The 15013-nt window shown below is 33.7% G+C and overlaps 2 protein-coding genes across 8 annotated transcripts in view; one reads left to right on the top strand and one right to left on the bottom strand.

Moving 5' to 3' along the window:
- LOC132915230 (phosphofurin acidic cluster sorting protein 2) overlaps positions 1 to 15013 on the top strand; it is a 183667-nt gene that overhangs the window by 49299 nt on the left and 119355 nt on the right. The window lies entirely within an intron of this gene.
- On the bottom strand, positions 9848 to 12632 carry LOC132915376 (ATP-dependent RNA helicase DDX51-like). The gene is made up of 6 exons (XM_060975179.1): positions 12459 to 12632; positions 11553 to 12283; positions 11191 to 11403; positions 10895 to 11105; positions 10349 to 10780; positions 9848 to 10268 (listed from the first exon to the last, which is right to left on the bottom strand). The coding sequence occupies exons 1-6, from the start codon at positions 12479 to 12481 to the stop codon at positions 9902 to 9904; spliced, it is 1977 nt and encodes a 658-aa protein (XP_060831162.1). The 5' UTR covers positions 12482 to 12632; the 3' UTR covers positions 9848 to 9901.

Here is a 15013-nt window from a genome sequence, read left to right as displayed (position 1 = left end):
AATTTATTGTTTCCGTAATGTGTTTCCGCGTAACGAGCCTGGCAACACCGATCGCTTCGAACTGAAAGTTGCACTTGACACGAGAACGCGAGAAGTCGAATTCGTTGAAAGAAGAACAAAACATAAACATTCCACAAAATCATAAATTCAGATAAATCGAAGATAATAATAAACTGACGGTAGCAACATACCCGGTGTCAGATTTAATTGCAACTCGGATCGTTGGCATAGAAATTAGCAACAGCGTTTGATGCTACATTGTCACGTGCATCTTCGTTACAGCGTACGAGAATATGCGAACGAAGACCACTGCAGTGACTCAGTCAGTCTGTATTTATACACAGAGTAAAATTACTAACGACGATAGCGAGTTATCTGTTTTCTATTAATGTTTTTTATTTATCTCATTTAGCTTTTCTTTCTGTCCGTCTGGCTGGAATTTTGTCAGCGGAACTCCACTCGCTTCTCCAACAGCTAAAAAGCTGATATTTGCTAATTTCCCTAGACAAGACAGTATTTTCTTTTCTTCTCTTTTTATCGTATTCCTAAAAAAAAAATATTCAATTTGTCCAGTAAATCGATTTAGTTAATGTGTGGTATATATACGACGTAGATGCATCAGAAAAGATCGCTGGAGCTACGATGCGATATAATTCCTGAAAAAATTGATCATTTGTTCCTAATTCGTAATTCCATAATTTCTATTGCAAATAGTCGTCTGGTTAGCTGAGACGAAATTCGAAGAAAATCTTTTTATCGCACAATAGGATTCAATATATTGACGATGGTTAAAATGGGAACATATATCGACGGTTGACAGTTGAAGTTTGAGAAATAAAAAAGTAAAATATGTAAATTTAAAAAAAACTTGAAGAAAATGGTTTTCATTGAAAAATATACAAAAAAAAGAGAAATAATTTTCTTAGTCAGGTATCATTAAGTAATTGAACGTACTAATAATGTTCAAGGGAAATATGTTGAGCATATGTTGAGGTAATCGTACAGTGGGATATCACGTGTTTGTTGAACTCATATTACTAAAAATAAATAGCTGGCGGGCTCGTATTAGTTTAGTTGCAAAATTTTCCGAATTTTCACATTTTCCAAATCTCCCTACATTTAATTGCCTTCTCTGCCTTCCTTAGATATTTCTTCGTCAGAAATGTGCATCAATCTGTGCTATCAATCCACTGTTTTAAATTATCCATTATTTTACCATGAATAGAGTAAAAAATATATTTATACAAATTAACACAGTTAAAGTAATTGAAATGAAATACGTAGATAGATATTTGTTTAAACAACAATTATTTATTTCTATACCTATTGTCTATCTATAATGAAATATTTGTTATTGGTTATTAATATCATTTATTACATATATAATATAAATATATATAAAACATATATATAAAATAATTAAAATGCACATACAATATTTGCAAAAATATATAATATATATCATACAAATTAATATAGTATATAATATAATATATGCATTATTTTATCATACACTATACATGTTGTATATATTTTTACAAACATTATAAATAAAAATATAAATAACAAGGAACGTACATATATTACATTATAGACAATAAATTAGAAGAAGTAATTATTCATGATATTGCAATAATCTCTGTAATTAATTTTCATTCGAACAAGGCACGTCTCACACTGACCTCTTAAAAGCTAAAAGTTAGTGACAAAAGAAAAGAAAATATGGCCGTCCACTCGAACCAAAAAAACGCTTGCAATTTGTTTCTCCCATTCAGATTACAATCTACCTATAAAGAAATTCACTTTCAGCTGGTCGAGTAATTTTTACTGCCACATACTCTACACCCGTTCGATTTTCATAATGATTCAACATACGCATCAGCCAATTTTCCGATCATCGCATGTCTATATAGTCGTACACGTACGAAACATCGTTTAAAAATAATCGACGAGTAACGCTACCACGCTTACGTACTTACAACGTATAGTGTCACGAGTAGTAACGTACTGTACCTTTTTTCCACGTATTTTACGCGCTTGCCTGCATATTTCTCCCCGTTATCTGTACTTTCGCGTCTTTAAGAGTCGACCGTAAACGTTGAAACACGCGCGGTCTAATCATTACGCGGCGTTAAACCAGATCAGATCATCGTTGGTGCTGTTCTTGCAAACTAAAAAATCTCCGTTTCTTGTCGGTTACATTTAATACCCTTGCAAGAAAGTCAGACAGCGCGCGCCGGCTTCCTTCGTAATTAACACTTTACCGACCGCTAGCGATTCAACAGCATACGCACGTCCGACCGGCATCTCAGCGCAGATTCTCCCTGGCTTTAGACTCTTCAATACTATTCTTTTTGTTCATCGCGAACGGTACGTTTTTCAAATTGGTATAAAACTGAGTTAGGTACCTTAGTACTCAATAACAAATTACTGCTCATATAGCAAAGAAGATTGTTGGCCACAAAAAGTCGATTAATAGGCTATCGGTCGGTGACAAAACCGATTGATCGGCTATCGGTCGGTAAAATGTTAAGTGGCGCTCGTTACGTTTCGTACGAATTAAGAAGCTTCAACACCTGTGCCTCGATTTCATAGCTGCGTTAAAGAAAGGAAGACAAAAGGACAGAGTGTTGGTTCTCGATGGAATTTCACGTAATATGGAACTACGAATGGCTTGGTAATTCGTGGAAATTGAACTCGTAGAAAAGCAATACGCGATCCGAGGTGGATCGATAAGCCGGAAGATTCCGTTTAGTTTAGACGACACGCGAGACGAGAGCAGGGCGGTGGTAACAAACAAAAGAAATCGATTGGTTGCGCAAAAAGCGGTACGCTGTTCCACTAGGAAACACGTGATCTTCGTCGAAAGGAGGTTGTTGGATTATTATATTGGGTTGACAACTAAAAGATTGCAGATTTTGTCAATACCATCTAATGATAAAATCCGCAATTACTTAGTTGCCAACCCAATATTACGTTATTATAACGCGAATAACGCAGTCGTCTCAATTACGCATTCTAACGTATATGGTGAATTTTACTCGAATTATTACCATAGTGAAAAATCTATGAAATGAGATAAATAATTCATTTTGAAAATTGCTTCACTCACGTTTCAAGTTCTTTGCGAAGGATATTTAAAAAAAAAAAGAAAAAGGTTTAGAGAAATTGTTTCGCAAATGGTAGATTAATAGGAGAAATAACCTTATTTCGTGATCTTGGCGAAATTTATACTTGCACTAAATATTTTTTAATCATTCTATTATTATTTCTCAAAACTGAAACCTATATAAAACAGATTTGCCTAGTTTTAGATACGGTGTACAACAAATATTGTCAAACTTAGTTTTTAGCTCTGCTTTAAGCTAAATGATTGACAGGACGTTGCCAGGTTTCAAAATTTAACTAAAAATTCTACGTTCGTCGTTGTTCCCTTTGATCGTCTAAATTTCTGTAGATTTTTATATTCTCTCATTTTTCATTAATGATTACAATTTTTGTTAATAATCTTTTCCAAATTTATATAAAAATTTGTATACGAACAGGTTATATTGCGGTATAGGTTATTCTTACAACACGGATTCGCAGTAACACGGTTGGAGAATCGGAGAAATTGGAAAAATTGAAGAAATCTGTAGAGAAAGAAACGCAATGAGAATTTTTTCTAATTTTTTCAAATGTTTCTTAGTCGAGTAAACGCGATACGTTGTTTTAGATTAGTATACGGAATACTCGACTAATTTTTTATATTCTTAGTTTGTTCGTACTCGAGTATTAACCGTTTGCATTGGAAAATTTTTATTTTCTACAGCAATTGCAAGATTTTCAGATAAAATGTCGACGATATTCCTTATGACTAATACAAATAATATTCATATGCAATACTTCCAATCAATTACTGATTGTTTTGATAAACTTTGACTAATTATTATTTCTTAATTACTGATTGTTTTGATAAATCTTCTCGAGCAGATTTGATGAATTGGTATGTGTTTATGGAACTATGTATACTGTTAGCATATGCACTTTTGCTAACTGTTCCAACTTAATAATTGATTGTATTAATAAACCTATGTCTCTCAGTTACGATTAAATAGCATATATGCCTACGAGACTATGTATACCGAGCATATGCACTTTTGCTTACTGTTCCTTCTTAATTATTGATTGTTTTAATATATCTTTGGTCTTCTATTACGTTAATAATTCTTGACCTATGATTCTATAATGAAATAGCATATGTGCTTATGGAACTACATATACTATTAGTATATGTACTTTTGTTTACTGTTGCAACATAGCCATTGTTTTTGCATTAATTCTTTGTTTCATGTACACGTTTTCTCAGGACATGACACTTTTTTGCAACCTAATTATCGCGTATACAGCAGCTACATATACACACATACAGCAACGAGAATAATTTTAAACTCAGTCCCATTTCTTGACTTGCCATATTGTTAAAACAAAGATTGACAAGGTCGTTTATATAATTCCGTATCATGATCTTTAAGATGATTATGATTCCCTATTGTGATCCTTAACTCTGTCAGATTGTTTCCTATGATTTTCCAAAGAGTCTATACAAATAATCCAGAGAAATCCGATCAGATGAAATACAATGTCACAAGCGTCATTGATTACTTCGAATCTCAGTTGTGCGAAAATGTAACTAAATTGTTCAAGCTACTGAAGAATTTGCTCAAACCATTACGTCCCGTTACCAATCTCATGGTGTAGACCTGCTACTTCAACAACCTTTATAAGGTTTCTATAATTTCATTCACTGCTTTTCGTTCCCATGAGAAAAATTGTCAGCAGGTTCAGGTAAAACTTAGTTGCACTACGATATTTTACCTCTGTAGTCCAAATTTTAAGTAGTGTCGGGCCAACTGATAAAAAGTTCGCCTCTGCAACTGTCGAACTTGTATAAAGAAAACTTGAGACGTCAGTTGTTAAAACGTACGACGATTTTCCAGATTAGCACAAAGTCTCCCGTTTAGAAACACGAGACAAATGTCTAATAATTTGTGTTTGTATTGAATCTCAAAATGCGACGCTTCATTGGCAGAAACCTGCGTGTAAGTGCCCGGGTACTTAGGGGCAGAAGTATACGCTCGTAGAGTGCCATAATTATAAACTTAATTTTCTTGCGACTATAAATTGAGAATTTAAAATGATTATAAATCCTAATTTCGTGGTCCTAAGTTTTCGTAATATTAAAACAGAGGTTGACACAATTGTCTATATACATTTTTAAAGTTGTATCCTTCTGTCAGCTAAAATTAAAAATAATAATTCGCCAAGAAATATCGTTCGATGCCCCATAGCCTTTACTTTATTCTTTACAAACATTTTCGTTAAAAAATTTATTTTGAAATTGTAGAAATATAAAAATTTCATTCTACACGTTCAAGAACGACCAGAGTTTCATCTTACGGAAATATTGCTGGTACATCTGTGGTTGTATAAATTGACCATTTTTCAATGGGTCAAACTTTCGTCATTAAACTAGGATTTACGATATCAAATTCTCCCAGCAAAGCTCTTGCTGCGTTCTAATTAAAGTTCCAGTGAAGAGAAACGTTATTTCTGTCTAAAGAAAAACTAAAGTATCTCAGCTTCGTCTCGTTTTGGCTTCTCTCACAAATTCAAAGAAACGTTCAATTTCTCGCTCTTCGGATGTTATACTTGCACGTGCAATCGTATCTCCATTACTAGGATTTTCCTACTTTGAAAACCTTTATAAGACTACAATTTCATTCATTTCTTTCCGTTCCGATGAGAAAAGCTGTCAGTAGGTTCAGATAAAACTTAGTTGCACTGAGATATTTTACTTCTGTAGTCCAAATTTCGTGTAGATTGTCACAACTAATTAGAAGTTCGCCTCTGCGAACTTGTATAAAGAAAACTTGAGACGTCAGTTGTTAAAATGTATGACGATTTTCCAGGTTAGAATAGAGTCCACCGCTTAGAAACACGACCAACGATAGCCAAATGAAAGAAACTTAGTAATCGATCGTTGAATAATCGTGGCTTATTTTCGACATTACAAAACGAAGCATCGCATGTTGCAGGACTCTGTACAAGAGACAAGAAATCCGTGAAAATTGAATGGCACGTATCTGACTGTAAATTCCATCAATTGGAAACCTCTATAATACATGTTCAATTACTTCGGCAGCTCAAATTTAAAGTAGCCGTGCCTCTACAGGCCAAAGTATACCCCTGTAAGTAGTCGCTGCCTCTGTAAGTGTCGAACTTGCATCGCCGCTGCCTCTGTAAGTGTCGAACTTGTATGGCACAGCTATGCCGTGTGTCGTAAGATGACAAATTGGTTGTCCCATGCTGTTGTCACGTAATTTTTTAGTAATTACACAAATGTTGAGTTCGGTATAGTCTTTATTCTTTAGACTTAGTGTTTTATTACAGAGGCCAATATTGTAACTGGATTGAAATTAGAAATAGAACTATTTGAACGGACTCGTACCATCAAAGAAGAAAGCTCGGTGTGGATGTTCCCTTTGGAACTCAGAACGCGGATTCGTTGTCCACACTTTTTGGTGGAAAAGTGAGGGTAACGATCCGCGATGCCCATTGGTAAATGAATTAGGTAGTAAAGACAAGGAGAGCTAGATATGGCTCGTGGGCATCCTTGTTCGTGGAAAAACTCTTATCTTGCCAGACACCCGCTTTCTCCGTATTAGGTAAGAGCGTGCAACAAACATAAACCGAAAATGTTTACGTGAAGGAAACTGAAACTGAACAGATTCGGTTTATGTCGTCTTCCTAGGCCTGTTGCGAGTTAATAGAACAATAGATAGGTCTTGGCGTCCGGACTACGGGGAATCTCGCAAGGACCGTCACATCTGGCGTGCCACATGGTAAAAAGGAAAATTTCGTGACACTGTCTCTTCTCTTTCCATTGGTACAATTTTCTTCGTTTTCTTCTTGTTCGCTGCGAGGTGAAACTTGCCTCGACTCGAATTATTTGCCACGTGTGCAGACTCGCAATTTACTTTTGTATTACATCTGACTCTACTTTCTGTTTATGAAACTTCTACAACTTTGCTGTATGACGATCATTGATCGGTCGTATTGGTCCGTAACTGGAAGATCTTCGCTGTTCTCTGAGGTGCCGGTTACCGAGCTTCCACTTGTACTTGAAAAGAGTCGTTGCTCGTAAGAGTAACGAAGCTCGAAGGATAGAAAGGAAACAGAGCAAAGGCGAAAGCTCTCAATTTCGTATCGCATTGCGATATTTCTTTGTTAGCGCGGATCACTTTTCATGTCGACTTATTACGTTGTACGAGGCGACCTTTGTTCCCTGGCGCAACGAAAAGGCGGCTGAACAAAAGCGAGCAGTGGCATCCGTAAAGCCTACAGTGCTGGACAAAAGTATTGGCACAGCAAGATTGTTATGATACAAATGCTTATAACTATTAAACAAATTGATTTAAACAAAAAACTTTTTGACGTATTTATTTATTATCTATCCTAGTTTATTACATAACAAGAGCAACAATATAAATAAAATAATACGCAAAATAATAACAAAAATATATTTTTTGAACATTTTATGGGTGGACAAAAGTATTGGCACAGTAGAATATTTACGCTTATAACTAATTACATAATAAACTTCTAATATTTTGTTGGCAGTCCTTTTCTTTTAAGGACTTCCTTTAATCTTCTGGGCATCGAGTGGACTAATTTTTTAGTGAATTCAGGTACAATATTGCTCCATTCCTGCAGAAGAACTTTCTTCAGTTCAGACTTGCTTGTGATATTATGTTTCCTAATTCTTTTTTCCAATTCGTTCCACACGTGCTCAATGGGATTCATATCGGGACTTTGAGGTGGTGTGTTTAATGTGTGGGCAGTATTATATATTATCCACTGACGAACAATATACGCCATATGTTTAGGATCTCGATCCTGCTGAAAATAGAAATCCCTGGGGAGGTTTAATTTTTGAGTACTTTTCAAAAGATTTTGCTTGAGTATATTTAAATATACATATTTATCCATTATCTCATCAATGAATATAAGTTCTCCTACACCCGATGATGCCATACATCCCCACACCATTAAACCACCACCCCCATGTTTCATGGTGGCTTGCAGATTCAGTTCGTCCATCTCTGTGTTGGGTTTTCGCCATACTAATATTCTGCCGTCAGATTTAAAAATATTAAACTTACTTTCATCTGAAAACATGATCTTTTCCCAAAAATCAGTATCTTTCGTAACAAACTCTTTCGCGAATTCCACTCTTTTCTTTTGGTTTATTTTACTGATGTAGGGCTTTCTTCGTGCTGCACGGGCAGAATAACCGGCATCCTTCAATACCCTACGTACAGTTTTGGTACTTACTTCTTTTTCACACTCAGCTTTTAACATCGAAGCAATTTCAGTCGAATTAGTTTTTGGATCCTTCTTTACAATATTTACGATTTTCCTTTTTTCTCGAATTGTTACCTTAGAAGGGCGACCACTCCTAATTTGATTCTCTAGATTTTCTTCACTTTTAAAGCGTTTTATGACTGAACGCACAGTAAAACGACTTCTGTTTATGATTTGTGCAATTTCGTTGTAAGATTTATTCATCTTATATAAATTTAATATTATTTTTCTTTCTTCAATTGTGGTTTCTTTCGTTTTTCTAGACATTATTACTCTTTCTTGGTTTTTTGTTGTTTAATAACTGAAGTCTCCAGTTTCACTGATCGAGTGTTATAATTAAGAAGATTAAAGGAAGTCCTTAAAAGAAAAGGACTGCCAACAAAATATTAGAAGTTTATTATGTAATTAGTTATAAGCGTAAATATTCTACTGTGCCAATACTTTTGTCCACCCATAAAATGTTCAAAAAATATATTTTTGTTATTATTTTGCGTATTATTTTATTTATATTGTTGCTCTTGTTATGTAATAAACTAGGATAGATAATAAATAAATACGTCAAAAAGTTTTTTGTTTAAATCAATTTGTTTAATAGTTATAAGCATTTGTATCATAACAATCTTGCTGTGCCAATACTTTTGTCCAGCACTGTATATATGTACATACGAGTAAGCATACTTGTATATAATGTTTTGCCACCATATCAATCAGTCGCCAACTTTAATTTCTCAGTGCCGTAGTTATATGTAAGTGATTTTTAACAATCTATATATGTATAGTATAATGTTCCCCGTATCTGTGCTTGGGGTCAAGAATTTGCAATAACCCAGCGTAAGAAAAGTTATCACTACGTTTTCGAGCGGAAAATGAGCGAGTGAGATTTTTCCGAAGAAAGTAGCTCCAAACGCGATAATACGAAACGGACGAGCAATAGTAACATGGCGACGAAATATCATACATACTCTCTCAGCATATTCTTTTTTTCGACCTGTACGAATTAAAAACAATTCTAACATCTTTTCTGGGCGGTTCTTTTTCCAGAAATGTCTATAGAATTGAATACAGTATAAAAAATTCGTCTTAGATAAAGAACTTTTCAAAAAAATAATACATAGAAATTGCGCACATGGATTCCTTTTAAGCTTCGATGATAATTTACAATCACTTGGAACTATAACATTTAACAATTTTTTATATCGATATCAGAAATATTATTTCTATTTAAAGCTAAATCGTTCAGCTAGTGTCTTGCGCACTTTTAAATATTGGCCATCAACCAAATCACGTGTTTTTATAAAAATTCTTGTTATTCAAAACTAGAGATATTAGAGCAACTCTGTATTCGGACTCGTGTTTGGAATAGGATCACTCAGTGGATTCTATAGGTTCGAAAAAGGTTTTCATTTATTAGACAATGAATTTTTTCAGTTATAGGTAAAAATTTTCAGTTAAATTAATTTTTATTTAACAACATTTGTACAGAAAGTAATGTCTTTTATTTTGCAGTTACTGGATAACTTCGTTTAACAGCTTTTACACGTAATAACTTATTTTGTTTCTCTATTTCAAGAGCATGTTTTAATTTATCAATATGAATCGAATAATCGATTTCATTTAGAATACCACTTACTTCGATTTTTTCAACACGTGGTATTGTTTTATGTGCTTTACTTAACATATGCTTAAATATTTTAACCTGTTTGGGTGTCAGAATAGATACAGCAGTACCGGATTTACCTGCACGTCCTGTTCTTCCTGCTCTGTGGATATAACCGTTGATATGTTTTGGAAGATCATAACTTATGACTAACTGTACATTTTGAATATCTACACCTCTTGCTAATGCATCTGAACATACAAGTCTGAAAGTATAATAAAATTATATCACAATTTTTAGAAAATATTCGTCATAATTTTCAACGAAATTATAAACAAAACGTACATTTGAATTTTCCCGCTTGTAAATTTCGTAAGTATATCCTCACGTTCTTTTGATACAAGTTGTGCAGAAAGTTCTTCAACCACTATATTCTTTTTAGATAAAAGTGATTGGAGTAAAATAGTTAATCTATGAGCAGTTCCTCCAGAATTTGTAAATACTAAAACTTTGAAAGTGATATTTTTGATTATTAACTGATATAAAGCTACTGGTTTATGTTCAGCTTCGCATTCTATTGCTTCTTCTTTTAATTCTTCTGGGCATGTATAACGCCCTATAAAATTAACCATTTCTGTATCTAAATTTACATCATCGTCCTTGCCTGTCACCAAAACAGACGTAAATAGTATTGGGTGAAAGAGTCCAAGCCGATTAAGTTTTTCTGGATCTTGCGATAATGTTGCACTGAATAGTAATTTTTGTGCTGGAATTTTACTATTTAAAAATGAATGCATTACTATAAATTTAATATCAGATAATACAACTTTATATTAATACATATCATCTTGGTAAATGATAATTGTAACTAAATTGTAACTAAAAACTAACCTAGAACGTAAGTTGGAAAGTGTTAATCGTGGAGTATGATAATGAGGCTCGGGGATATACTCCAACCAGTCAGCAGCTGTATCTGCTTCATCAATTACAAGGAATCTCATATCATCCAATGAAAATCCCGAAGTTTTTAATATGTGGTCTTTTAACCGTCCAGGCGTGGCAACCACTATATCTACTAGAGAGATATATTCCCCTCTATCATCTGAAATATAACAATTATAGAGGATATTTTGTATTTTATAAATAATATAAATAAAACCTTCTTCTTAAAATTTGTAAACACATACTCTCTTTTCGAATAGTTCTTTGTTCTTCGTGAAATGCTGATGCTCCAGAGAGTAAACCAACTTTCAAATTTGTATGCGAAGTATATGCAAGCATCACTTTGTATACTTGCATAGCTAATTCTTGTGTGGGTGCAACAACTAAACAGCGCACCTTTGGTTCAAGACGAAATTGTAGTGCCTGGACAATTGGTAAAACATACGCTAGAGTTTTACCTAAAGAGAAAATAATTTCTTAAATTATTTCTTTTCGGAATAGAAAATAATTATAATTAGAATTTAACATTGTGTTTTGTTAATAAATAAAGTATCAAAACTAGAATGTAAATTTTTCAGTTTGCTATAAATAACTTGTACATTCGTACCACTGCCCGTAGGAGCAGATACACATGTATCCCTTAACCACCATTTTTGTTGCCTGTCTTTATTACACCTCAATATCCAAGATACCATACTAGCTTGTATAGGAAATAATTTCTTAATCCCATTAGCTCTTAAAGCTTCAATAAGCTTATAATCTAGAATTGAATTCATGTCTTCCAAGGTTGGACCACTATTTAAATCAATAGATATGACTTCTGGATTAGCCAACCATTCTGGTAGAATTCTCTTAACTTCACGCTTCCTTCGCTTATTTTTTGCACCCAAAATTATGAAATCGCTATTATGCCCTGATATTTTTTCTTGTGTTGCATTTGGGTCTGATGATTTATCAAGTATTTCATTATCCTGATTATCTGTATTTTCACTTTGCAATGTTTTATCTGCAGTTTTAATTGTTTCATTAGAACCTCCTTCGCTATATTTCCTCTTTTTATTCTTTCTATGTTCTGAAACATGTACTTCCGCCTTTCTTTTAATGTCATTCGATATACTATTTTCATTCAAATTAATATTTTCTATTGAACATTTATTAAGGGTTTCTGCTTTTTTCTTTTTCTTTTTATGATTCAATTCTTGTGCATTTTGAGAACTACTTCCCTGTATTTGATGATTAGTTTTAATAGCTCTTTCTACTTTACGTTCTTCTATTCTTTTTAATAATTCAGACAAATGATTCCTTTCATTTTTCGTTTCTTCTTTTTCACCCTCATATCTATTAACAAATAGAATATGTATATTAATAATATTCTATGGGAAGAACTAAAAACTCGAGTACGATTAATATAGTAGTTGAATATTTATTTATATAGTTTAATTGACTAAATTTATTATTCAGTGATTAAGTTTTTTAACACATATGTATTATATTTTTTGACATTTTAACATACCTGTTTATCACAAATAAACTCATTTTGTTTTCGATTTTACTCACGTGTTATACACCTTTTATAGGTTATATTCTAACGTGTACTACCTATTCCACGGTTGTATACACGACCGTGACCTGTCATAACCTATGTGTACTAACGCGACTCTAGACTTTAAAACCGGCTGTTAATGTGGACGTTGTCACGATCACGATCATCTTGTGGTATTATTTAAATAGATACAGTGCTGGACAAAAGTATTGGCACAGCAAGATTGTTATGATACAAATGCTTATAACTATTAAACAAATTGATTTAAACAAAAAACTTTTTGACGTATTTATTTATTATCTATCCTAGTTTATTACATAACAAGAGCAACAATATAAATAAAATAATACGCAAAATAATAACAAAAATATATTTTTTGAACATTTTATGGGTGGACAAAAGTATTGGCACAGTAGAATATTTACGCTTATAACTAATTACATAATAAACTTCTAATATTTTGTTGGCAGTCCTTTTCTTTTAAGGACTTCCTTTAATCTTCTGGGCATCGAGTGGACTAATTTTTTAGTGAATTCAGGTACAATATTGCTCCATTCCTGCAGAAGAACTTTCTTCAGTTCAGACTTGCTTGTGATATTATGTTTCCTAATTCTTTTTTCCAATTCGTTCCACACGTGCTCAATGGGATTCATATCGGGACTTTGAGGTGGTGTGTTTAATGTGTGGGCAGTATTATATATTATCCACTGACGAACAATATACGCCATATGTTTAGGATCTCGATCCTGCTGAAAATAGAAATCCCTGGGGAGGTTTAATTTTTGAGTACTTTTCAAAAGATTTTGCTTGAGTATATTTAAATATACATATTTATCCATTATCTCATCAATGAATATAAGTTCTCCTACACCCGATGATGCCATACATCCCCACACCATTAAACCACCACCCCCATGTTTCATGGTGGCTTGCAGATTCAGTTCGTCCATCTCTGTGTTGGGTTTTCGCCATACTAATATTCTGCCGTCAGATTTAAAAATATTAAACTTACTTTCATCTGAAAACATGATCTTTTCCCAAAAATCAGTATCTTTCGTAACAAACTCTTTCGCGAATTCCACTCTTTTCTTTTGGTTTATTTTACTGATGTAGGGCTTTCTTCGTGCTGCACGGGCAGAATAACCGGCATCCTTCAATACCCTACGTACAGTTTTGGTACTTACTTCTTTTTCACACTCAGCTTTTAACATCGAAGCAATTTCAGTCGAATTAGTTTTTGGATCCTTCTTTACAATATTTACGATTTTCCTTTTTTCTCGAATTGTTACCTTAGAAGGGCGACCACTCCTAATTTGATTCTCTAGATTTTCTTCACTTTTAAAGCGTTTTATGACTGAACGCACAGTAAAACGACTTCTGTTTATGATTTGTGCAATTTCGTTGTAAGATTTATTCATCTTATATAAATTTAATATTAAAGAATTAGGAAACATAATATCACAAGCAAGTCTGAACTGAAGAAAGTTCTTCTGCAGGAATGGAGCAATATTGTACCTGAATTCACTAAAAAATTAGTCCACTCGATGCCCAGAAGATTAAAGGAAGTCCTTAAAAGAAAAGGACTGCCAACAAAATATTAGAAGTTTATTATGTAATTAGTTATAAGCGTAAATATTCTACTGTGCCAATACTTTTGTCCACCCATAAAATGTTCAAAAAATATATTTTTGTTATTATTTTGCGTATTATTTTATTTATATTGTTGCTCTTGTTATGTAATAAACTAGGATAGATAATAAATAAATACGTCAAAAAGTTTTTTGTTTAAATCAATTTGTTTAATAGTTATAAGCATTTGTATCATAACAATCTTGCTGTGCCAATACTTTTGTCCAGCACTGTATCTGTGACAGGAGAAATAAAAGCGCAAAGCCAAAGTTCGATAATACTGGCATTCCGTAACCACAAAAGACGAGCCGCGGGGACACGCTGGTTACGTCGTATCGCAACCAGAAATAGGACGCAGGCAAAGTAAATGCGCGCGGTTTCGTCGTGACATCGATGAACACTGTGTAATGTGTGCAGCCTTTTTAAATAAAAAGCTTACTTCGTCGTTGCTCGTCTGTCGTCTCTGACTGGAATTCCGTCAAAGAAATTTCACCCACTTGCCCATTGCCTAACGCAAAATCAATTAGAAAGCTGAACACATGCTCGTCTCCCATGACGATACAACGTACAGCAGCGTGTTCCGATTATCCGTAGTGGCCGGATTAACCGAAGAAATCCATGCAACTATGACGTTGGTAGCGAGCAGTTGACAAAGCAACTGAAGGAATTCGTACGTTGTTTTTATTAATAAATTCCATTGGCATACCATCCACGCTAAATTTCTAAATTATCTTCTTCGTTTTTATCACCTCGTCAGTGTAATCTAATCTTATTGAGATATTTGATGATGGCTATTGCTTGGGACCCTAGTGTGCCAGATGATAGGAATTCTACAGTAATTTCAAAAAGTTTGATAGTTTCTTTTGTTGGAAATAATTGTCTGGTTGGCTGAGGTG

The sequence above is a fragment of the Bombus pascuorum genome, chromosome 16 (genome assembly GCF_905332965.1).
Source record: "Bombus pascuorum chromosome 16, iyBomPasc1.1, whole genome shotgun sequence".
NCBI classification, from domain to species: domain Eukaryota; kingdom Metazoa; phylum Arthropoda; class Insecta; order Hymenoptera; family Apidae; genus Bombus; species Bombus pascuorum.
The sequence above is the reverse complement of the archived record's forward strand: the minus strand, read 5'-3'. Positions and strand labels throughout refer to the sequence as shown.